At 46.5% G+C, this 23,894-nt stretch overlaps 1 protein-coding gene across 1 annotated transcript in view; it reads right to left on the reverse strand.

Moving 5' to 3' along the window:
• The window catches only part of ALK (ALK receptor tyrosine kinase), a 248,482-nt gene extending 232,665 nt beyond the window's left edge, over positions 1–15,817 (reverse strand). The window contains 1 exon segment of the mRNA XM_029593009.1: positions 15,659–15,817. Coding sequence (XP_029448869.1) covers positions 15,659–15,810 — 152 coding nt within the window. The 5' untranslated portion in view covers positions 15,811–15,817.
• Between the last annotated feature and the right edge of the window lie 8,077 nt (positions 15,818–23,894).

Here is a 23,894-nt window from a genome sequence, read left to right on the forward strand (position 1 = left end):
TTTCAGGAATGGATGACTGTCCTTTGTCCTACAATGTTAAGTTAGGGATAATCTTTCTTGAAGTGGAACAGGACTACTGAAAACAATCACTCCGGGTCCATACACTTTCACTGCTTGGAGAGGGATATGGCAGCTACAAGAGCTTGTACCAATGTACACTTTTTTTTTTTTTTTTGCAATAAAAAGGGTATAATTTAATTTGCCTAGGTAAACATGATTAGTGAACAAGTTCTTTAGGTTTGAAAACTGTATTGCATAAACCTCCCACAAATTCCTTTGGCCTTATGGGTGACAAACACCTTCGTAGTCAAAGGGTTAAATCTTCGAAAAAGAAAAATGCTATGGTACTTCCCCTTGAAGAAGAGACATCATGCAGAACAACTAGATAGTTTAGTGAATATCAACTCATTTGTTCTGATTCAGTCTTGCTCTTTTGGTAATGTTGATCCCATGTTGTTATAGTCTTGCTTATCCTAATCAACAGGAAATTTGGATTGATGTAGTACATTTCATTGAAACGGGATCCCAGTGTGCCCCATGGCAAAAGCATTTCGGAAGCATTTGCAGCAGAGTTGACAACAGGTGACCTCGCAACCCGTTTTTAGGCAACTAGGACAAATCTAATAGATTTTCCAAACAGAAAAGAGGAGCATGATGCAATGCCATCTACCACTGCTGCCACCCAATAGCAAAGGGGAAAATTGAAGCATCAGAAGGTAATGGGATGTACCCAAATTTGCAGTGTCATTGGCAGAGCAAGTGGTCATAATTACATCCTACATCTGTATTCTAACCACCAAACCATACATAACCCCCATCCTCATCCCACTACAAGTACCAGCTAGAGGTTGGCTGGGGCCAAGGTGAAGAAGTGGCTGGAGATTGGGAAGCAATCCAAGGAGCAAAAGGGGCTGTTGGTGGTGGTGGAGGTGGTAAGGGTCAGAAGGGAGACCAAGAAGAGGTGTTGACTGAGAAAGGAGCTGAGAAGAGACACAGCAGGAGGTGGGAGGGGGCTAAAAAGGAGTGGGAACAGGAGGTTGCAGAATACGGGGAGACCAAGGAAGAATGGTGACTGGAAGCTGGTAGGAGAGACTGAAGAGTCATAAGGTGGGGGGAGGGGGCGAGGAATGAAGATATTGGAGGGGGAGCCATGGAGAAGAAGTGGCTGAGGGTCAGGAGAGGGGCCAAGAGCAGCCATGGTCAGGAAGAGAGCACAGGACAAATGGTGGCTGGAGGTCAACAGGGGGATTGAAGGGCAGCAGCAAAAGCTGGGGATCGAGGAAGATCAAGGAACAGTGAAGATTGGTAGACGGCTGAAGAGGGAAGGAAATGGCAACCGAAGGTCAGGAGGGGTCCAAGGAGAGGAGACAGGGGGTGGACGGAGGTGCCAAAGAAAGGCAGCATTCACTGCTGTAAGGTCTGGTATCAAGGAACAATGGCAGTTGTAAGTCAGGGAACACCCTGAGGAGTGGCAACGAGAAACGGAGGAGCTGGGGACGGCCCCGTAGAGAGGCATTAATGGTGGCTGGAGGGCCACAAATAACAGCGATGGCTGGAGATTGGGGGGTGGTTGAAAGTCAGGAGCTCTAAGGAGGGGTGGCAGATAAAGCTTAGGAGATAGAAGCAAGGAATAGCAGCAGGAGGCATGTGTGTGTGTGTGATTGCGTGTGTGTGTGTGTGTGTGTGTGTGTGTGCGTGAGGGGAACGCTAATGACCACTGTAGTTCTCAGGCTGCACAGAAAACAGCACTTTGATGTCACTGAGAAAGATGCATCTTGGGATATATCCTGGCATCCAGGGAGAGATGAAGGCAAGACAGCTGAAAGCACTCTGATGGCCCAGCACAAAACTAAGGCAATTTTCAAAAAAGAGCACCCGTTACAAATAAAAACCCCAACCATTTGCAACTTTCATCGAGGAAGGCAGCACAAGATATAAAATCTGAAAAGACAGTGCTTCCCCTTTAATTAACCGTGCTCTGGCTTATTAGTTACATGTTTTAATGATTTACTTGCTTCACGGGAGGCTTTTATAACTCATTTATTCCCAATAAACAGCAAAGTGCTTTAAATGACATCAAGGACGGGAATAATCATTGATGTGGGAAAAACTAAGCTACTTAAAAGGAAACACGCTAATCAAAGGACACAACAGGGGAGCGGACGCGGACCGCACAAGAACGCACATAGTATTCTTCAAACTTGGCTTCATCGATGTTAATCAGGCATCCGAGCGCGGACAGCATCCTGTTGAATTGGCAGCCTATGTTACACCCCAGGCTCTCAAAGATGAAGCCAACATGGAGTGCATCACAACTCCCACAGAGGAAGGTTTACATCAGAGGTAAATTTATTGCAATCTGGCCATCTTGGAAGCTCTGGATCCGAGAGGCTCCAGTGCCACAACAGACGGCTCAGATGCATCTTCCCCTATTCGTCTCACAGCCGGTGCGCATGGAGGTCCTGCGCTGCAATGCACATGCGTAAAACATGAGACATTATGAGGCTGATAATCAAAAGGGCTTGCACGGCTAAGTTCAAGACTTAGCCGGACAAACCCCTCTGTTTTCAAAGCCCTTCTAAGCCGAATGGTCCTGTTTTACTCGTGTAAGTCATTACAAGGTCCATTTTCAAAAGTTATCTGTCTAAATGGCAAATTAGACGTATTCTTCAGCTACTTATCCGGCTATAATTTACCTGGAGATAAAAGGGGCGTTTCAGGGGTATTTCTGGGAGGGGATGAGTGAGCCAGCTGACTAAGAAAATATCGCATATATCCGGCTAGGTCAGCTGGCTAACTTCAGAACTGCTTCCCAACAGGTCTAAGGTTATCTGGCCCTGGGTGGCTGGAAAATGTGCTACTTAACTGCATATCTTTAAACGTATCCGGCAAGGTAGCAGAGTTAAAAATGAAAACCAATAAAATACATACAGCAGGCCATCCCCAGTCCCATCCCCACGCTCCCCTCCCACCCCCAAAAAAAATCTTGTAAAGGCCTTACTGGGCCGTGTCCTCCTCACTCCCCCCCAGCTCTTTAAAATTTAAACAAGAACCCCCTCCCCCCCCCCCAAACATACTGCACGCTCCCACTCCTCCCACTCACCCACCCACCCACAAGTGTTTACCGTGTGGCAGTGCTCCGACCCTCCCGATACCTTAAATTAGTTTGCCAGGAGCAAGGGACACTTCGCCCTACTCCCAGCACTGCTCTACGAGAGAGACAGCACTGCAAGAGCAAGTTTAACCTAAGCCGGAGAACTTTAAGCACAGCATATTCAGTTCCACGTTTATCCTGCTGAATATACAGGACAAGTTATCCGCCTAACTTTAGCTGCACAACCCGTCCCCTAGACGGCTTCCTGAATATTGGCCTCCACACGGCTAAAGCTTAGCCGAATAAAAAAGGGGCAGGATGTGTGGGCTTTGCAAGGCGTGGTTTAAATCTGCCCGGCTACCTTTAAATATTAACGGTAGCCGGGGTAAAGTTCTCCGGCTAACTTTGGTTGGCCGGAGAATTGCTTCCTGCCAAAAAAAATACCCCACAAGAGGCTGTGCAGCCGCAGCCCGTCCGCTCCTGTCCAATCTCCAGAATAAAAGAGCCCGCAGCCCGCGAGCAGCCCCCATCCCTCCCGTCCCCCCCCCCCTCCCAAAGACCCCAATGAGAGAGTAAGCAGCCCGCGTGCATCCCTGATCCGTTCCCCTCCCAATTCCCCATCCATCTGATCCTCCCCTTCTACGCTCCCCAACTCCCAAACCTGTACAATTAAGCCAGCAGGAGAAGCAGAGGTTCGGTCCTTCTCCCGCTGGCTTCCGTATGAAACTCCGGGGCGGCAGAGAACCGTAGCGGCATTTCGCTAACTGCGCCGTCAGTGAAAGGACCCATCAGAAAGCCAGTGAAGGGAACGCAATGCATATTAAAAGTGAAGCGAGCGGAGGCCAAGGGTCCTCCTTCAGTGGAGAACTGCAGCGGGTTAAGGGTGCTCCGGCTATCTCGTGGTAACTCCGGAGGGCGGCAGTCTCATGAGTAACCGAAGGCAGCCCTGTTTCACAGAAGGGCGGTGGGAGGGGGAGCAGGTGGAGGCCTTGACGTCCTTATCAGCTGCTAACTTCCAGGACTCTATGTCGAGGAACAAAGTGAAGGTGGAACTGAGATTAGCTGGGCTCCATGGCAGAGGCCCCGGGTGAGAAAGGCGGGGACGCTGCCGTGCTGCGGTGGGCGGGGAAGGGAGGAAGAAGTTTCTTCTCGATGATAGGCAGTCTCCTCCGGGGGTTTTCCCCTTGCCCAGATACAGGTTTGGGCTGCAAGAAGTACCCCCTCCTCTTTGACCCACATGACATGTCTCTCCTGAAAAAGTGCCAGCACGTCGGGGATTTTCAAAACTCCGATGGCTGGGACGGCCTCGTGGGGCATGAAGTATGAAAAAAGCCCTTCTTAGAGCACGGTGTGCTGATGGAAAAGGAGGCTGCAGGCTACCCGGGTGATGTGCATGCCGGAGGCTGCTAAACCCTGCTCTCCAAACGATAGTGCACCAGGAAATAACTTGGGAAGATTAGATGGGCTTTATGGTCCTTATCTGCAATCATGTTCTATGCTTTTATGTTTCTACTAAACGAAACCTGCAAAAGATTTGTGGTAAAATGAGCATTTCTTTTGAAAAACCCCTCTTTTCCCTCCATCCACCCCATACCTCTCTTCCCCCACATCCTCCCATCTCACAACTGCCTCCCCATAATGCTTTTCTGCTTACCCTTTTCTTCCTCATCCCTCTCCCCCCTCTCCTCTTACCCATAGCCATTTTCTCCCTCACCATTAACATAAGGGCACCCTGTTTCCTTTGCCACCTCAGCCTCACAATGTCTGCTCATGCCACATTTGTGCATTATGCTTGCCATTAGTGTGGCTCTGATGAAATGCACGACGGCCGTACACGCCTCTGGCCCCGTGGCTTTCACCTCTGGCTGATTCTGTCTCTGTGCTCCCAAACCACTGCCCCTGACTCTGAAGCAGGTGAACCGCAGCCAGCACGTGTGGCCTGCTTTCCCTGACCATACTGGTCCAATATGCCCAGCAAATTTATCCAGGATGAATCTAGTGTGAGAGTAGTCTTGTGTCTGCCCAGGTAATGCGAGAGGCTGCAGTACTGGCAGTGGCCAGAAGGCATCAGTGTCTGCTATTATAACAGCACATACTGCCATCTTGTGGCCACTGCTGGAATGTGCCTTCACAGACAGTCCATAAGGGAATTATTACAGTAGACTAGACTAGAGGAAGGGCCCATCAGAAGTGATGATTCAACGGTATCTATGCCTGTAGAGTCATTCCCCAACCTCCCCTGCCCCGGGCACACCCCGTTTCTTTGCCACAGATACTTGGCTGCATTAACAATTTTTTTCTAAAAATAAACTCCTACTCGCACTCTTCCTCTTTCCAGTCCTCCGTCCATTCCCTTTCCCTTCCCACCTCTTCCTCTCCCCCTCACTTCTTTCCCCTCCCCTCTTTCACCCACCCATATCACCACCCTACTTCCCTCCCCATACTCTCCTCCTTCCTTCTTTCCCCTTGTTCCTCTCCCCTGCTCTTCCCTTTCCCTTTCCTTGCTCCCCTTCCATCTGTCTCCCTTCTCCCCTTGCTCTTCTCGCTTCTTCCCTCCTCCTCTACCTTGCTCTTCACGGGTAGCCACCAGCAGGGGGGAGGCTTTTCCCAGTTTTATTTTTCAGGATTGCTTTGATCACAGCTTGTTTCGCTATACATGGGACCAGTCCTTCTGAGAGTGAGTGGTTGATTATTATGGTTGCGATTGTTGGAAAGATTACCTTATGTACAATTTTCAGGGAACTTGCCGGAATTGGGTATAGTGGGTGATTAGCAGGTTTAAATTTTGGAAATGATTTGATTTATTTCTAGTTTGGCTGCTATGTCGAAAGTGTTCCATGTAGGACTTCCAGGTTTTCCTTCATGTTCATTTCTTAGCGAGTAAGTGGGGAACTGAGTTTTTAATCTATTTATTTTATCTAACAAGGAAGTGGCATATTCATTGCAGACCTTCTCTGAGAAGTTGTATATTCTCGAGGTGGAGGAAGATGGGTCCTTTATGAAGTTTTTGACGGTTTCGAAGAGTAATTTGGCATTAAATATACTCCATTAATCTGTTTTGCATAGTAGTCTTCTTTTTGTTTTATTGGTTTGTTCACGGTATTTAGATAGAAGGGATCTGTATTTTTCTAAGGATACAGCTGATGGACGTTTCTGCTGTTGGTTCTCTGATTTCTAAGTGTCTGTTTAGTTTGTCTCAGCTCTTCGTTGTACCAAGGTTTCTTTTGTTTTGAGGTATTCCATTCATTTTGGAACAGTTTTGTCTGTACTGGGCTTAGGTTATTAGCAATATCATTGATGATTTTATCCCAGGAGTTAAAAGTGGAGGTTGCATTAGATTAATTGAATTCAACTAGCTTATTTTTCAATGATTCTTCAAGAATGTCCGGTTTTATCTTCTTTCTGATGGTGAAAGTTTGATTATTGTTTGAATTTGTTTGCTTCGTGATGAGGAGTGTTATTTATGCTTTTATTAGTTGGTGATCTGACCAGGGCAATGTATTGTGGGAGGTATTGATTAAGCAATTATTGTCATTGGCAAATATTAAATCTAGGATATGTCCAGCTTTATGAGAGGGGTTGGTTACAAATTGTGACCATCCCATTGATTCCACTATAACCAAAAAGATTTCATACGCTCTTGTTCTAGGTTTTCTATTAACATGTAGGTTAAAGTCTCCTACTATTATTGTAGAGTCTGGTGATGGAAATGCTTTAGTGAATAATTTGATTAGGGGTGAGCAATCTTTTTGGAAAGTTCCAAGAGTGCAATAGACCAATCCTATGTTTACTAGTGGTGATTTTAATATTGCCACCTCGTAGGGCAGAATAATTTGCAGGTTGTAAGGTGTGAGTTTGAGATCTTTTTTTACAGATTATTATTAGGCCTCCACCTTTACCATTTAGGTCTTGGGAAGTGGAAGACATCATATTTGGGGTGATCGAATTGATTTAAAAGAACATTATCTTTGTTATTCAGCCAAGTTTTAGAAATGCAGACGATAGTTGGATTTGTATCTTCTAACAAATCATTTATCAGTGGGAATTTTTTTTTGCAAGTGACTCAACGTTCAATAGTAGGCGTGTAAACATTAGGCAGGACGAAATTGTAGGAGAGTTGTTAATCATCATGTAGAAGCCTTGTTTTGTATTCCTGCTTTTGTTCTGTTTTTGTGTTTGCTTTCTTAGTTCACCATAGATGCCCTGTCCAAGTATGGGTTCTATGAAGTTTATGTGCTCCATTGTTGGAATGGTTTCAATTAATAGTAATGGTTACAGAGAGAAATGAATAGCAGTGTGTGTGGTGTGTAGGCAGGGGGACAGTCGATGGGCAGGTGTAGGCCGGCTGGCGCCGGTGTCTTCTTTCTCAGAAGTGCCCCCGTCCTGTGGCCTCACGTCACTGTCTCTCCTAAGTTGTGGCTTGGGTGGAGGTGAGCCGCGTCTCTCTGTCGGGGCTCGAGTGGAGGTGAGCCTGCCCCATTCTCCTTCAGCTCTTGCTCTCGCTCTCTTGGTGCTGAGCGGGCAGTGAGCTGATTGGTGGGAAGGCTCAATGTCACTGTTGCTGACGTCTTCTTCTAACCTCCTTGCTTCTGGAGAGAGAATGTAGGAAGCACTTTTCCTATGCTGGTCCAGCTGGTGCCTTACATCTCTGTTGGAGTAGCTGGGGTTGGGTCCTGGCGTGCAGTGTGTTGACTGGTTTCTCTCCCTGGCATGGCTTTGTGCTTCACATCAGTTGTGCATGAAGGGGCAGGCTCCTTTATTGCGCGCCTAATGGCACAAGCGCCTCCAGTGTTGCCGCCGCGCTTGTCCCTCGCTGGTGGTGGGTGGGCAATAGGCGGTCCCTGGGCATTGCGGCCCTGTGGGCATCAGCGTCTGCTTCCTCCTCTCAATGGGAGTCATTCCTCCGCTTCATGGTATATACCAGTGTCCTGCTGCTGTTTCCTCAGGAGGTGAGAGGGCTGATGCCAGTGCCGGACACCGGGAGGGTTCAGCACTGTCCACTCAGCGCCTCCGGCATTGCCACCATGGCGACTTTATTGATAACCAGTTAAAAAGCACTATACACCCCATGATCATACCATAAATTCTAATGCTGCCTGTCATAAAAGCGGGTGGGGGAGCAAACAAACTAGAGGGTGGAGCACAGGGTGTTAAACCAGTTATAAAAACCCTCCTATGCTCAATCACATGAAACACAGAGGTTCAAAATGGGGAGAAAACAAAACCATCTTGTACTGAGTGGCAGTATGGATGTGTCCAGCACTCAAAGTAGGAGAGGCAAGCTCAGACATCATGAAACATCAGCAAGGCTTAGGTAAATTCACAGATAAGTGGGGAGGAAGAGGGAATTTCCAATTTGTTTTTGCATCAAAGGTCTTGGAATATGGATAGACTCGAACCTGTCCTTTTGTCCTCATATCAAACCTGTTATGCGAGCAGGCTTCAATAAACTACGTGTTCTGCTTGGGATGAAACTCTTGCTTGAGGCTTCTGACTGTTAGGAACTGTGGACCCTTGCCCCGAAGTGGGGTTGGCGCTACCTGCGGGGTTGAGCCCCGCAGGTCCCCACCATTGGGAGGCGAGGCTGGCCGGGAGCATAGGCTAACAGGAACTTTACCAGTACCAGCCCTCGATCCCCGCAGGTTGAGCCACTGGGTGCCGGGGCTGGCTGGTCTTAGGTGGGCCTCTATGTAGGTGGTCCCGGAGGAAACAGGCGGCTGGAAGGTCAGAAAGGTCAGATTTAGTCCAAGGTCAAGGTTCCCTCAAGGAGAGAGAGAGGACTCAAGTGATGAGATGCTACTGCAGTTCCGGAGACAGGAGAGCAGGCCCCGTGGGAAGGAAGTGCAGGAGCAGGGGCCTGAGTAATGGTATGTTGAAGCAGACCCTGAGCAGGGAATCCGCTGTGACAGGTTCTAGTGGGGTAGGAGCGCCGAGGTGCGGCAGCGTAGCAGCAGGAACCTGTGAAGTAGAAGCGCTGAGAGATACCCCGAGGAGACACAGTCTTGTAGTGTAGAGGTACTGAGCCAGGTCCTGAGCGAGAGCATAGAGACAGAGTCTCGTGACGTAGAATCTCTGACCCAGACCCCGAGGGGCGGAAGCACCGAGACAGGGTCTTGTGATGTAACAGTACTGAGCCAGGTCCCGAGGAGCGGGAGCGCTGAGGCAGGTACCAGATGTAGAAGCACTGAGCCAGATCCCGAGGAGCGGGGCACCGAGGCAGGGTCCTAGATGTAGAAGTGCTGAGCCAGACCCCGAGGAGCGGGATGCTGAGAAAGGGTCCCAGATGTAGAAGCACTGAGGCAGGCCTCGAGGAACAACAGCGCAGAGACTGGGTGCCAGGTGTAGAAGTGCTGAGCCAGGCCCCAAGGAGCAGGGTGCCAAGGCAGGGTCACAGCTGTAGAAGCGCTGAGTCAGACCCCGAGGAGCCGGGCGCTGAGGCAGGATTCCGACGAGCAGAGCAGAGATCCGTAGAACAGGAACAACAGGTCTGGAGAACTGAAGCAGGCACCAGCTAAGAACCATGGAACTCATTGCCAAGTCAGTTAGTGGAGGAGAGAGGTAGTCCTTAAATATACCGGGCCGGGGATGTCATCAGCTGGGGATGAGCCTGAAGTTCCTGCCATTGACCCTTTAAAGGGAGGACAGATGGGGCACACCTAGAGAGGTCCAGGGTCGGAATGCTAGTCGGCATCATCCCAGCCGCCATGTGGAACACGCAGCGACTGGCTGCGGCTGCGAGAGTACCAGGAGTAAAGGGCCAAGCATGACATGAGTTGAGCCGGCTGCAGGTGGTCACAGCCAGTGGGCATAACACTGACTTTTGGGCAGTAGTGCAGGTGTCCATTTTACCACTGATTGTTTATTGTAATGCCATTTACCTTGGACTCCTGGCAATTGCACTGAGACCACTACAACTACTAGTGAAGTCAGCTGCCCGATTTATATCAGGTGCAAGTTGTAGAGACCAGATTACTGCAGTGCTCACAGATCTGCCTGGTTGTCAAGCCTACAGCATATACATTCTAAAATTGGTACTGCAGTTTTCAAACTGATTAATTCCAATGAGTCTCTATGGTCAAATGCCATTTTATAGATGCACTAGTCTACTTGATCGTTGAGATCCTCTCAGAGAGGACTCCTGGATGTTCCCTTTGCAAGACAGGCTTATCTTGCAGTAATGTGGGAATTTCCTTTTCAGTTGCCATTCCCATTCTCTGGAATTCATTTCCAGAAGCGATGCATCAGTTACTGTCTAAAGACATTCAAGACACTATTGAAGACTCATCTTTTCAAGCAGTCCTATTTGTAGTCATTTAATACACTGCTGAAGACTTATCTTTTCAAGCAGTCCTATTTGTAGTCATTTAATACACTATTGAGGACTTATCTTTTCAAGCAGTCTTATTTGTAGTCATTTAATACACTGCTGAAGACTTATCTTTTCAAGCAGTCCTATTTTAGTCATTTAATACACAGCTGAAGACTTATCTTTTCAAGCAGTCTTATTTGTAGTCATTTAATACACTGCTGAAGACTTATCTTTTCAAGCAGTCTTATTTGTAGTCATTTAATACACTGCTGAAGACTTATCTTTTCAAGCAGTCTTATTTGTAGGCCGAGAATTGTGAGCATGTGTTAGATAGACACCTGTAATGTGTTCTCTCATTTTGAGATTTTTTTTGTATATTTATTACTGTTTAATACTGTAATATGATTCACGACCTGTATGTCACTTTCTGCCTAGTTCCATAAGCAAAGCTATTATGTTTCCTAGGATGGACTGCAAGCTAACTTGCAGCTATGGTACAGGATCAATGCCCTTCAGCCTTTTAGGCATGTACAGTTCACAGCTGATTGATGTTCTTAATGCCTAGGGCACCAAGCCTTGGAGGGAGGAGGGGGAGGTGGCGAAAAACACCATCATGAGCCCCTGACTGCTGGCAAAACCCATACTCCCAGTAGCCTAAGAAGAGAGGGAGAGATCTGACAGTGTCGCCAGCAGATGCCATTCCACCCAAGGCCATAAATGCAAGGGGGGAGGCCCGACCAGGCCACTGATGGAATCCATCCTGCTGGCAGCCAAAGAAGCAAGGAGAGATGCCTGGTGAGTCTCCTGGTGGAGCTTATCCTGCTGGCAGTTGAAAAAGCAGTAGTGAGGCCTGATAGCCAAAGAGAAGAGGAGAAAGGCCCAACAGGACTGCCAATGGAACCTATCTCACTGGCGGCCGAATATCAGAGGAAGAGGCCCAGCAAGGTCTCCAGCAGAGCAAGTCATCAAAAAAGTAAGGGAAGAGGCTTGATGACCGAAGACAGAGAGGGAGATACGTAGCGTGTGAGTGGGAGTATATGTGTGATTGTGAAAGAGAGAGTTGTCTAATTGAGAGTGGGAATCTGTGTGTATGTAAGAGAGAGAGTGTGAGAGTCTGTGAGAGTGAATGAGAATGAAATAGAGCTGGCTTATTGAGAGGGAGTGTATATGTATGAGAGAGAGTGGGAGTGTATGTGAGTGACAGAGGGAAATTGTATTTGAGTGAGAGGGAATGTGTGTACATGAGCATGAAATAACACGAGTGAATGATACAGAGTGGGAGTGTGGGTATGAGTGAGAGAAGGAACATGTGTGTGAGTGAGTATGAGAATGTGTGTATGTATGTGTGAGAGAGAGGGAGCATGAGTGAGAGTGTAAGCATGTGTAGGTGTATATATGAGTGAACGTGTGAAAGAGAGTGTATGTGAGAGAATGAACATGTATATGTTAAAGAATGTGTATTTACGAGAGAGAGCAGAAAGTTTTTGCATCCATCCTCCCCCCCCCCCCCAAATCTACCACAATCTCAGAGTGATGGAAAACAAAAGGTCCCAAGTAGAAAGCAGGGGATAGTTTATCTTTATTAGCTTTAATTATTGGATGTTATTTGATGTGTCTACTGTTTTGAAATATTTTATTGGTGTTTGGTAAATTAATAAATGCTTTACATTTTTATATGAGTTTTATTTATTGGATTATAGGGTAAATGCCAGTGACCCTAAACAGGATGTGGATCATGAACTTGAGGCCTACTAGTGCTATTCACACATATTGAGTAAAAAGTGAAGGCCTAAAGCAATGCAAACATGGAGTTTGCAGCCAAGTGATGATTTGGCAACTTTCAAAAAAAGGAGAAAAGACTATGTTTTGTTTCTTCATATCAGAGTTCTCATCACCTTCCAAAATGAGAAGAAAACCTTGGACCAGAACTGTGAGATATGTACTTGGTAAAACCTTTGAATCCAGCTATGAAATGCTAACAAACTGTTTGAACTTCATTAATCCTCATGAGAATAGTCCTATGCATTGTGACTCAGACAACATCATTTGCATCCCAGCAATCTTGTGTCTATAGGGGGTGGTGACAGCCAGTAAAGAATATTCAATGAGGTTTGACTCGGAGAAAAGGGACTGTGAGTTACCCAGACGACGGACATTATCGGAAAGAGCCTTTGCTGAGGGCTTTTCCCTCAGATTCCCCAAAGCTCTGCCAAGAGAGCTTCATTAACAGAACTTTAATTGCTGCAGTAAACCTGCAAGCTGAGTTTCAGGTGCTCGGCATAGTCTGCTCCGTAACCGAGAAGCAGCTGTTCTTGCCAACACCCCTGGAAAGACCATTGGCCAATTAGTGAATCTTATTCTTTTTCGGCCATCATATCTCATGGAGGCCTCTGTGAGACTTTGTGGGTTTTAACTGTCATCCACTATAAGGGGCTTTGCTGAGTTACCCCTTGGTGTCGAGGCAGTGACCTGTTACAGGAGTGACCCTAGGCTTGTGCAGTACCTTGGAGGGTGAGAACAGTGACTAAATGACTTTCAGCTATACTAATTAGTTTGGCATTCCATAATTCCTAAATGCAAAATTGAGCTTAGATAATGCTTAAATTCTGATGATCTTTTACTGCATTGCTTTGTGCTGTGAAACTAAAACTGAAACAAACTAAACAAAAAAAATATATATATTTGTACCATTTTACACCTTGTTTTACCTTATGCTGCTAATAAACTGATTGACTACTGCCTAAAATTATCTGTGTCTGCTTCCTGAAACTAATGAGTTCATAACATAAGGTTATTGGTTAAATTTAGTAATCCATTGTAAGGGTAACCACACCAGATACTCCATCAGCTGTTCTGAAACATTTATTCTTTTTATTAATATGGTTTTACTATTATGATTTATGTTTTATATTTCTTCATTTTATTGTCAGATGTTTTACGAGGAGGAGGTGATGATTCTGTTTTTCCATTGTTGCACTGCATACAAAGTCCAAGTTTCAAAACTGACTCCGGGACACAGTTTGCGAGTGTAAGTGGATATGCAGAGACTTATGTGGTGGGCGCTGCACAGTTTATAAAATTCTGTGTATTTCTGCCCCAAAAGTACATGCATATGTACTTTTGGGGCAGAAATACACAGCATTTTCTGGCATATTTCTAATGCCAGAAAATGCTTACTCTATAAACATACACATGTACATCTTAGGTGCATAAAAATATATCACATGTCCGACTAATAACCTGATTTCAACATGAAAGCAGGTCCAGTGTGTGCATACACCATTTTGAAAATAATTACTTGCATGTGTACTGGGACTCACCAGTTTGCCTATATCTCTACCACCCAGTCATTCTCCAGTTCACGCAGACTCTTATGGACTTTACCCTGAACCCCTTCACCCAGACCTCCCACCCAAAAGCTGCAAAAAAAAAAAAAGTTTATTTTTATTGCGCGAGTCCATTAGCAGGTGTAAAATTGTTCGGACAGGTTCGGTAACATGTATCGCTTACGAAATATCAACTTGTGCGTACTTCTTAACCCCCCCCCCCCCCCCCCCCCGAACCTCCCTAGATAGCCCATTTTCTAGCAAGGGTCCATCCGAAAAAAGTTACATGCTTATGGACAGAAGATACTGGCCAGGAGATTCCTGATAACGATTGTTCTAAAATTCTTCTGAGAATAACTAAGGACAATTCCCTATGTGTAACCGCCCAAGAAAATGGTTTCAAATTGTTATACCACTGGTACTGCATAGCTGACAGATTATCTAAAATGGGTTGCCTTCCTCATGATGGATGTTGGTGGGATGGTGGAGAAAAAGGTTCATTATTTCACATTTTGGTAGACATGCTTGGTTATCCAGATATACTGGCCTGGAATTACCTCTTGGCTCTGTGATATTTCTAAATCCAGCTGCCTTTACATCCTACTGTTATCCTTCATGTTCTGAGGGAATATTACCCACCACAAGAGGCGGGATTAAGCTAGTCAGCCATATGTTGGTAGCCGTTAGGTGCAAGCTAACCTGCCACTGGAGATCATCTACAGCTCCCTCAGTGGCTTCCTGGTTACATTTGTTATGGGGAGTTTATTCTATGCAGATCATAGCATTCAATATCAGGTGATGGGATTTGATATTGCAGAGTGGAGTTAAGGTCTAAAAATGCCTAGGAACCGTGTGTGTGTGTGTGTATCAGAAATGGCCTATTTGGGACTAGAAATATATTAGTACTTACCTGTATTATTCCTAATTCAATCCAGGTTTCATCTCCTTAAGCTCCATGATAGATCTGTTTTACCATTTATACACATCTTTTACCAGTCTATTTATTGTGGTTTTTCCATTTTCATAGAATTGTTCTAATTTATGTTTGTTGATTTATTGTACTTACGTAGTGCATCAATAAAGTATTCTTAAATTAAAAAAAAAAAAGATGCTGTACTGGTATTTTAGGGCCTGGTGAAATATTTGCAGTGTTACTTTTTCATAGGTAAGGATGTTACTGTTTGTACTGGCAGCAAGTGCTGTTTTGGTATGGGAGGTATATTATATTGTATTTCATTTACTCATGGCTTTCTGAGCACCAAGACCACACCCAACATGTGTTACAATAGGCCTAATATCATTTGGGCTCCATGTATCTTTTTAACTTATTTGCAGGGTTTCTGGTTGGCAGCACAGCAGTGCACATAAATATATGTTGTACGTGATGTTTCTACCTCAGGAGACTCAACTTTGAATGTCCTTTTTCATGTAAAATCTATTATTATAACTGCATAATTTTTAATTGGGTATGGAGAAGGCCATGGGGGGTGGGGAAGCAAACAAGGTTGTAAGGTTGCCTAGGGCTCCTAATACCCTTGCACCAGCCTTGAGGATAATGGCCTCAGTTGGAGCAGAGTAGGCCAGGGGTCCCCAACTCCAGTTCTGAAGGGCTGCAAACTGTCTGATTTTCAGGATTTCCATAATGAATATGAATGAGATCTATCTGTATATTCATTGTGGAAATCCTGAAAACCAGAATGGTTTGTGATCCTCTGGGACCGGATTTGGGGAGTCTTGGTGTCGGCGATCAAGCTGACAGTGGGAATCTGCCAACTGTCCAGATGGCAGAATAGATTTTAGATAACTGAAAATAAGAGAATGTATATGTAACAGAAGCGCCAGTTTTACGTAAGGCCATGTGGAGCTTCCTGGTTTTCCATGCTCACAGTCATAAGCCTGGTACTGATTAGGGAAGAAAAGAGCGCTTACTTGTCTGTGACATCAAGGAGAGGCAGCTCCATCAACTGCCAGATTCCTAAGCCTTCACCGCTGTTTGAATTCCATAGCTTCCTGCTTTTTGCCTTGCCAGTCTCATTCTCAACCAGCACGATGGAAATATTTCCAACCAGGAAGCCCTCCATGAACAGAGATGCTCGGAACTACAAGAAAGAGCACACAGAGCAATAAGATAAACATTACACTGTTCAAAACAATTCAACCAAAGTTCTTGGAATCAGAGAGTATTGAAATTCTGCTATGACCGTCCTTCCATAAGCCATGGGGGGAAGTCCTGGGCCTTCTTACCCCCAGTCTTTGCTCCTCCTCAAGCACTCTGAGAGTAGCTCTGCTCTCACGCTCTCACCATGCTCTAGATCTACTGCAATAACAGGCAGGGCTGTCTTTAGGTTGGAGCAGGGCCTGGGGTGGTGATAAAATGCAGGATTTTTGATCATCACTTAGTGTACGGCCTATCTAATTCTACCATGCTCTCCTAGCAGCTGGATCCACCAAAGGCCCCAGCAGCTCTCCCTCTCTGAATGTCTGTTGGTGTAGGTGTAGAGACCTCAATGGGTATCTCCAGTAGTAACTGGCCCTAGTGTTAGGACCTGGGAAAAAAAGTAGGAATGGTGCGTACCACTTTACCACAGCAACTCCAATGGAGGCCGCTGCAATGGTGGCCTCCTGTCTGCTCAAGAGCTTGTTTTGGAAGTTGATGGAGAAGAACCCTATTCTTATTCATTTAGGTTCAATATCTCTGGCTGGAGAGGGTAGGAAGTGAGATACCACCATGCTGGTCCATACACCTTGTGCCTGGTGGAGGGTGTCTCATTGATTTTTTTTTACTTTAAAGTGATTTATTTTCCGGATTCCTGCACTGGATGGAATGCATCCCTGTGCTAGGAAGGGCAGGGAAGAAAGAAACCCACATTTTATAATTCACCCTAGGCATTGGATGGCGGCGCTTTTTTATTTCAAATTTCTTGTAGACCGCTTAAACCAAATCAGTTGAACCAAACGGTGAACAGTGCAATATATACATTTTAAAATACTAAAAGAGGGACAAACATACATCATAAAATAAATCAAATCCCATTAAGAAGGTAGATTAGGACATCTCAAGTGTTTTGTTTTTTTTTTAGTTTTTTTTTTTCTTAAGTAAGTTTTTGTGCCTGCTCTCCCGCCATAGAGTGGAGTGGAGAAAGAAGAGGTTTTGGTTTATCTTTTGGTTTTTCAATTTGAAAGATCCAAGATAGCATCTGAGAAGAGAAAGGGGATTTTTCAAGAACATCTGGAGGCAAGAGGCGTATGTAGAGATCCCTCCCAGGAGCTGCTGTTGCCCCTGGAGAACAGGACGGAGAGGAGCTGAGTTTGTGGAATCAAGCTGTGGACCACCAGAGATAGGAGATTCCTTTCCACCCTGGACACCTCGTCTTTTCCTGGAAGAAAGGGAGCCCTAGGACCAGCAGACACATACACAGATTGAGCTGGATCTGGATTTGGGACTGATCATGGTTGGTGCCAGCTGAGTACCATCGACCAAATACCGCAGTGAACTTTCAGGGGGGTCCATGTTCAAAGAGGTTTGTCTGGCTCAGGTGGGACTTAGCTGGACAAACCCTGGGGGGTTGTGAATATTCTGCCGATTTGATTGCCCTGACTTATCTGGCTAAATTGTTAATCCAGAGCGGGCCGGGAATGTTTCAGGGTGGAAGAAAGCTATCTGGCTTTACTCAGTTAGATAATGCTGATAACCAGTGCCTAAGAGCAGTGCTAAAGCTAGGCGGGTATGTGAATCTGAGTAACTCGGTCCTTATCTGGATGTATTCAGGACACAGCCAATTAAGTATAATTTAAAAAAAAAAGCCTCGGGGCCTGCAGGCCTGATCCCCCAGGTTCCCCACCCTCCTAAAATACTTTACAATATAGGCTTGCATAGTGCCCGAGCGCCCCAAAATTAAAAAGAAAAAGATGCAGGCCAAGGCCCACATATTTAAATCATAGGCAGAGAGTCTCCACCTACTTCCCACTCACAACCTCTGCTCCACCCTCCTCACCCTCCAAACCCCAGCTGGGATCCAGCACAGCCTTACTGTTCTCCGGGTCGCGTCCAGCGATGGCAATACTGGAAGGGTCTGAGTGTAATTTTGTCCCCGCTCAGCTGCCTGCAGAAATAGGAAGTGTAAAGTCTACTGGCACATTTGCTCCTGTGGACCTTAGAGGCAATGTTGAAAGGGAAGCTTTTCCCCTTTGGGTGCAAACGTATGCGTCGTCTATGTAACCAAAGTGGGCTGCTGGCAGTTGTTTCCTGTGTATGGGAAGGATTGCTCTGTAAATGCATCTTAAAACATGTGCATGCCAGTATTTAAAAGCTATATATTAAGGGGACATTTAGGGGAATGCCAGCTTTATCTGTGGAACAAGATCAGCTCCCACTAGATCTCTACACTCCCAATCTCTTTTTCTTGTGGCCCTCAGCTTCCCTGGACCTCGGCTTCCTGGAACTCAGCTCCTCCTGCCCCTTTGCTTACCTCAGCTCTCCCTAGTGTCGGCAGCTAGGAGAGGACAACAGCAGGGGGATGTAAGTGAGCATAGGGCCTACCTGCCCAGCGTACATTCACGGTCCCCTCAATGGAAACCCATGTGAGAGGGGGGAACAGAGCCACAGCAGGACCTGTGAGCACTCACTGGGCACACAGGCCTTTGCTCATATCTCGCTGCTGCTGCCACCGCTAAGGAGAGCCAATTGGCAGGGAGGGAGAGTGAGTCAGGGGTGGGGGAATGTCGGTGTGTGGTTTGGGAGAGGGTGTGGAGTTGGGGAGTGTCCGTTGCCCTAAGTGAAGGCAGTGGATTGCCAGCTCTTACACTACAAGTTTTAAGGTGCTATCAGACACTAGCATACCTTCAGCCCAGCTGGGCCAAACACCAGCTGGGCAGCAACCATGAGACCAATATTCAGAAGCCATTTAGACGGATAACTGAAAAGTTATCCATCTAAATGGCAAAGCGGCGATATTGGAAGCCGTATGTGGCTAAATTCTAGCTGCATAATAGGCTTGGACTTGGAAGCATTTAGCTTGAGTTTGCCTGGGTTGTGTGTGTGCATCTTGAATACTGTGTGCAATTCTGGTCACCGCATCTCAAAAAAGATAGAGTTGCACTGGAGAAAGTACAGAGAAGGGCAACCAAAATGATAAAGGGGATGGAACAGCTCCCCTATGAGGAAAGGCTGAAGAGGTCAGGGCTGTTCAGCTTGGAAAAGAGACAACTGAGGGGGGATATGATTGAGGTCTACAAAATCATGAAAGGACTTTAACGGGTAAATGTGAATTGATTATGTACTCTTTTGGACTAGGGGGCACTCAATGAAGTTAGCAAGAAGCCAAGGTATTAGGTGCACTAGGCCTAGGCCCTTCTGCCTTGCGTGTCCCCCCCCCCCCCCCCCCACGGTCTCGGCGCTGACTCCTACCTCATTTGCGCCCACCGAGTGTGTGCTTCTCTGGGTCATGAGCAGGACGGGCACTGCTCACGGCCCCACATGACTGCTCTTCGGTGTCCCCTAATGGTCAGCACCAAGGTGACCACCTAGTTCGACTAATGGGACGCGCCAGCCCTGCAACTAGCATGTTTAAAACAAATCGGAGAAAATTATTTTGTGCTCAACACAAAAATAAGCTCTGGAATTCATTGCCAGAGGATGTAGTTAAGGCAGTTAGTGTAACTTGGTTTAAAAAAAAGGTTTGGCTAAGTTCCTGGAGAAGAAATCCATAAACTGCTATTAATCAATAGGGAATAGCCACTGTTTGTTGCCGGCATTAGTAGCATGGGATCTATTTAATGTTTGAGTACTTGCCAGGTTCTTATGGCCTGGATTGGCCACTGTTGGAGACAGGATACTGGGCTTGATGAACCCTTGGTCTGACCCAGTATGGCATGTCTTATGTTTATTTATTTATTTATTTATTTATTTATTTAAGCATTTTTATATACTGAAATACGTTGGGAACATCATCTTGGTTTACAGTTAACTTAATACAGCAAGAAGCTTTACAGAGAACACATATCAAAAAGTATCAACAGGAAACAAGTTATAGTATTGGTTAACTGAATATGAGGGAGGTATTTACAAGATATTTACAAGAAATTTACGAATGTTCTTATATTCTTATGTGTGTGTGAATGGGCGCTTGCCTGGGTTGTGTGTGTACACACACAACATGTCCTTGATCAAGGACAAGTATTTCATTCTTCTTCAAATCAAATGCACATTTTCCTAATGGTAGGGTTTGCAGTTTTTAATTAATTATAGTTTTTCCAACTGTTCTAACGGAACGTTATTGGTATTTTTATATTTGGGATCATTTTTTATTGTATTATTTTAATTAGTAAGTTGCATTTTTATTTTATTATTTTAATCATTATTATGTTATATTTTCCTGTTTTTTACTGTTTATTGCTGCATTTTTATTATTCTTTTTTAACATTTTTATGAATGTTTTCCTGTAAACCACTTAGTAATGTTGAAAAGTGGTCTAGAAATTTTCTGAATAAATATATTTGTTGAGCCTTTGAAACTTTTTCCAGGTTTGTCAAATTGCTAGATGAACCTATGTTGAAGAAGCTTGTATCGTTCTCTACTCGTGCCTCCTCCTCTAGATCTGTAAATCCCTGCATGCAATGGGGTGGGGGGCGGGGCAAAAATCCCGGGAGAGCCTGGCCTGGGTTTTACCCCTCTTCACCCTATCGCATGTAAGGACTTACAGAACTGGCTTCTCTAACAAAATCTAGACTATAAGTCCTTACATGCACTGGGGGCACACCTAGAGGAGAATTTCAAAACCCTGGAGTGTGCTGAGGTCGGGCGTCGACCGAATTTTAAAGGAGCCCAGATGCGTGTGTTTCTCCCGCAGCACACGTCTCACTGAGTTTCAAAAAGGAGGCGTGGTCTGGGTGGGGCGTATGTGTTTCAGGGCATGTCCAGGAGACGTGCACATAAATACTTACGCGCACTAGTGCACACCTAGGTCCACTGCCATGTAACTTTACTTCTGCTATGGAGGAGGCGTAACGTAGAATATAATAGAAATCAGCCATTTCTGCCAGGTTTAAAGGGTCTGGGGTACCTGGGAGACACTAAGGCTATCAAACCAGGGGAGATTGGAGGACCTAGCTCTTAACTGGACGAATTGATGTATGAACTGGTGAAACTGGCAGTGACGTGGATGTGGGCCTGTTATAAAGTACCCCGACTTACGTGATAGAATTGGAATTTGCGTGCCCAGGCGCATGGCCGCTTAAAATCGGGCGCACATGCGGGGCTATTTTTAATGTGCGTGCAAATTATAAAATGGTGGCGTCTCTGGGTGCACGCTGATGCACACGCGCCAAAGCGCGCCAGTGTGCCGGTTTGAAATTTACCGACCCGGAGCCAGCTCGTTCTGCCGTATTTTCACTCAACACTCCCTTGTGTCCAATGTTGTCTTCCACCAATCTGTAGTTTTTAATTTCAGGTAGCAATAACATCAATCCTCTTTGGTTAGTGACAAAACATCTTTATTTATTTTTTTTTTTTTACAGAGGTAGCGTAATCTATTATTAGACAGTATCTCTTCAAATGGTTATAGAAAAGATCCGTGCACGGGACTGAATGACCGCAACAAGTGACTGTTCTGTGTTTTCTGTACCTCCTCCCCGTCCCCCTCCCCCTCCGTATCCCTGTGCCCTCCTTCCCTACCAAGATGAACGACTTGCTTGGACATGAAAAGTAATTCTAATTAATCTATAAAGTATCCAACTGTTTCTAAATGTTCTGGAGCCCAGTGGAGATGGTAAATTGCTTTTACAGAGGGCATGCTCACACAGGAACCTAGTCTTGCAATGTGCCAAATTAAAGATTACGCAGAAACATCCCATTTGCTGTCAGAAGAGAATGCACAGCATTGCAATACTAGGGGGCAGGGGGGATGAGTTGCTTCTGCCCTGTCTATTGTCGCAGGCTCAAGCCAGTGCACCTTTGATTGCCTGAGGCTGTCCCTCTTTTAACCCCTTTCCTTCAGGGACTTGGAGCTCCAATTTTATCTAAGAAAATCAGGTCGCCATGTTCATACATGCAACGGGGCAAATCCAGCACTAGATCAGGATTGGGAATATTAATAAGAAAGGAAGGTGTCAGCACCAGCAAGAACCTGTGCACTCGTCTGTGATGATCCAGAAACAAGCAAAAAGAAACAAAATCCCCCTAAACAATAGCTAACCTAAAACATCCATCCAACTTCAGCCAGCCTTGGATTCCTGGTACGAAGAAGGCTACGGGAGTTGCAATGATTGTTTGGTATCATAATATACCTGTCACGGTTTCATCTGCTGTGCAGCCTCACCGTGCCCTGGTTCAATATTTTATGACACCTCCCCACCAGCAGAGGCCTCCAGCGAGCTCTGGTCCCAGCTATCCAAGCCACCGCCTCACCGAGCACCTGACTCAGCATTTCCTGCACCACTTAAGTCAGTCTGTCCAGTCCATCGATGCTTTTTCATCATCGAGTCATCTCAGCTCCTTGATTTGGCCACCTTATCGCTACCCTGTCTTACTTTGCAACATACATATGCCTCCTGTCTTGCCTTGCAGCCTACCCATGCCTCCTGTCTTGTCTTACGACATACCTAGGCCTCCTGTCTTACTTTGCAGCCTACCCATGCCTCCTGTCTTGTCTTACGACATACCTAGGCCTCCTGTCTTACTTTGCAGCCTACCCATGCCTCCTGTCTTGTCTTACGACATACCCATGCCTCCTGTCTTGTCTTACGACATACCCATGCCTCCTGTCTTGTCTTACGACATACCTAGGCCTCCTGTCTTGATTTGCAGTCTACTCAGGCCTTTTGCGCCACCCTGTCCAGTTCCATGTCTGTTTCCCTGTCCTTGCCCTTGTCCCTGGCTCAGCTCTGATCCTGTATCCAGTCTCCAGTCAGAGCCGGTATGCTACCTTGTTTGTCTCCAGCTTCTGGCACGCCCTCAGTATCAGCTCAGCTTCCAGTCCTGTCTGTGTCAAGCTCCTGCCCAGCTTCCAGCTGAAAGCAGCCATGATGTTCGCTAGGAGACAAGCTTCACTGGCCCCCAGAACCCAAGGGCTCAATCTGCGGGGGAGCGGGCTGGCTAGGCAGAAGACCAGCACCCGTCCAGCCCTGCAGTCCTGTACCGCTCCTATGGGGGTGTATCCTGACTCCAGCCCTGCAGTCCTGTACCGCGCTCCTGTGGGGGTGTATCCTGACTCCAGCCCTGCAGTCCTGTACCGCGCTCCTGTGGGGGTGTATCCTGACTCCAGCCCTGCAGTCCTGTACCGCGCTCCTGTGGGGGTGTATCCTGACTCCAGCCCTGCAGTCCTGTACCGCGCTCCTGTGGGGGTGTATCCTGACTCCAGCCCTGCAGTCCTGTACCGCGCTCCTGTGGGGGTGTATCCTGACTCCAGCCCTGCAGTCCTGTACCGCGCTCCTGTGGGGGTGTATCCTGACTCCAGCCCTGCAGTCCTATACCGCGCTCCTGTGGGGGTGTATCCTGACTCCAGCCCTGCAGTCCTGTACCGCGCTCCTGTGGGGGTGTATCCTGACTCCAGCCCTGCAGTCCTGTACCGCGCTCCTGTGGGGGTGTATCCTGACTCCAGCCCTGCAGTCCTGTACCGCGCTCCTGTGGGGGTGTATCCTGACTCCAGCCCGACACCCCATGACCGCACGCTTTCTTTTCTCTTATCTTGTCTCCTGCATTTTGCTGGACTCTCCTATCGTATTCGTGCCACGAGCTGCATGCTTTGTTGTAACATCTGGCGTCTGACATCTAGGAATCCAAACGCTGGATTGGATTTCTCAGTAACGTTACAGATACATTTTCAGCATGGCTCAGGAAGGGCTCGATTCACCCAAAACAAACATGACCTCCGGATTGTGGGGATCAGAAAGAACAGTCAGACCGCAACCGTTGGAAAAAAACAGATGTTGGTGAGCTCGTTGGCAGCCAGCTCCCTAACTGCCTCTTCATTAGCACCCTCCACTGGGAGCACAGACCTGCTCCCAAAACCAAGTCACCCAAATGCTCGCATGTCTTTGATTTGCCTTGGCAGCCTGAAAGCCTTTATTTCTGCCCGAGGCAGGCGTTAATTCTAGTGCTGCTCAGAGCAATTCGGATGCCCATCAGACAAAACAGGAAAACGAGCAGGAACAAACCCTCTCCTTTTTA

The sequence above is a fragment of the Rhinatrema bivittatum genome, chromosome 3 (assembly GCF_901001135.1).
Source record: "Rhinatrema bivittatum chromosome 3, aRhiBiv1.1, whole genome shotgun sequence".
NCBI classification, from domain to species: Eukaryota; Metazoa; Chordata; class Amphibia; order Gymnophiona; family Rhinatrematidae; genus Rhinatrema; species Rhinatrema bivittatum.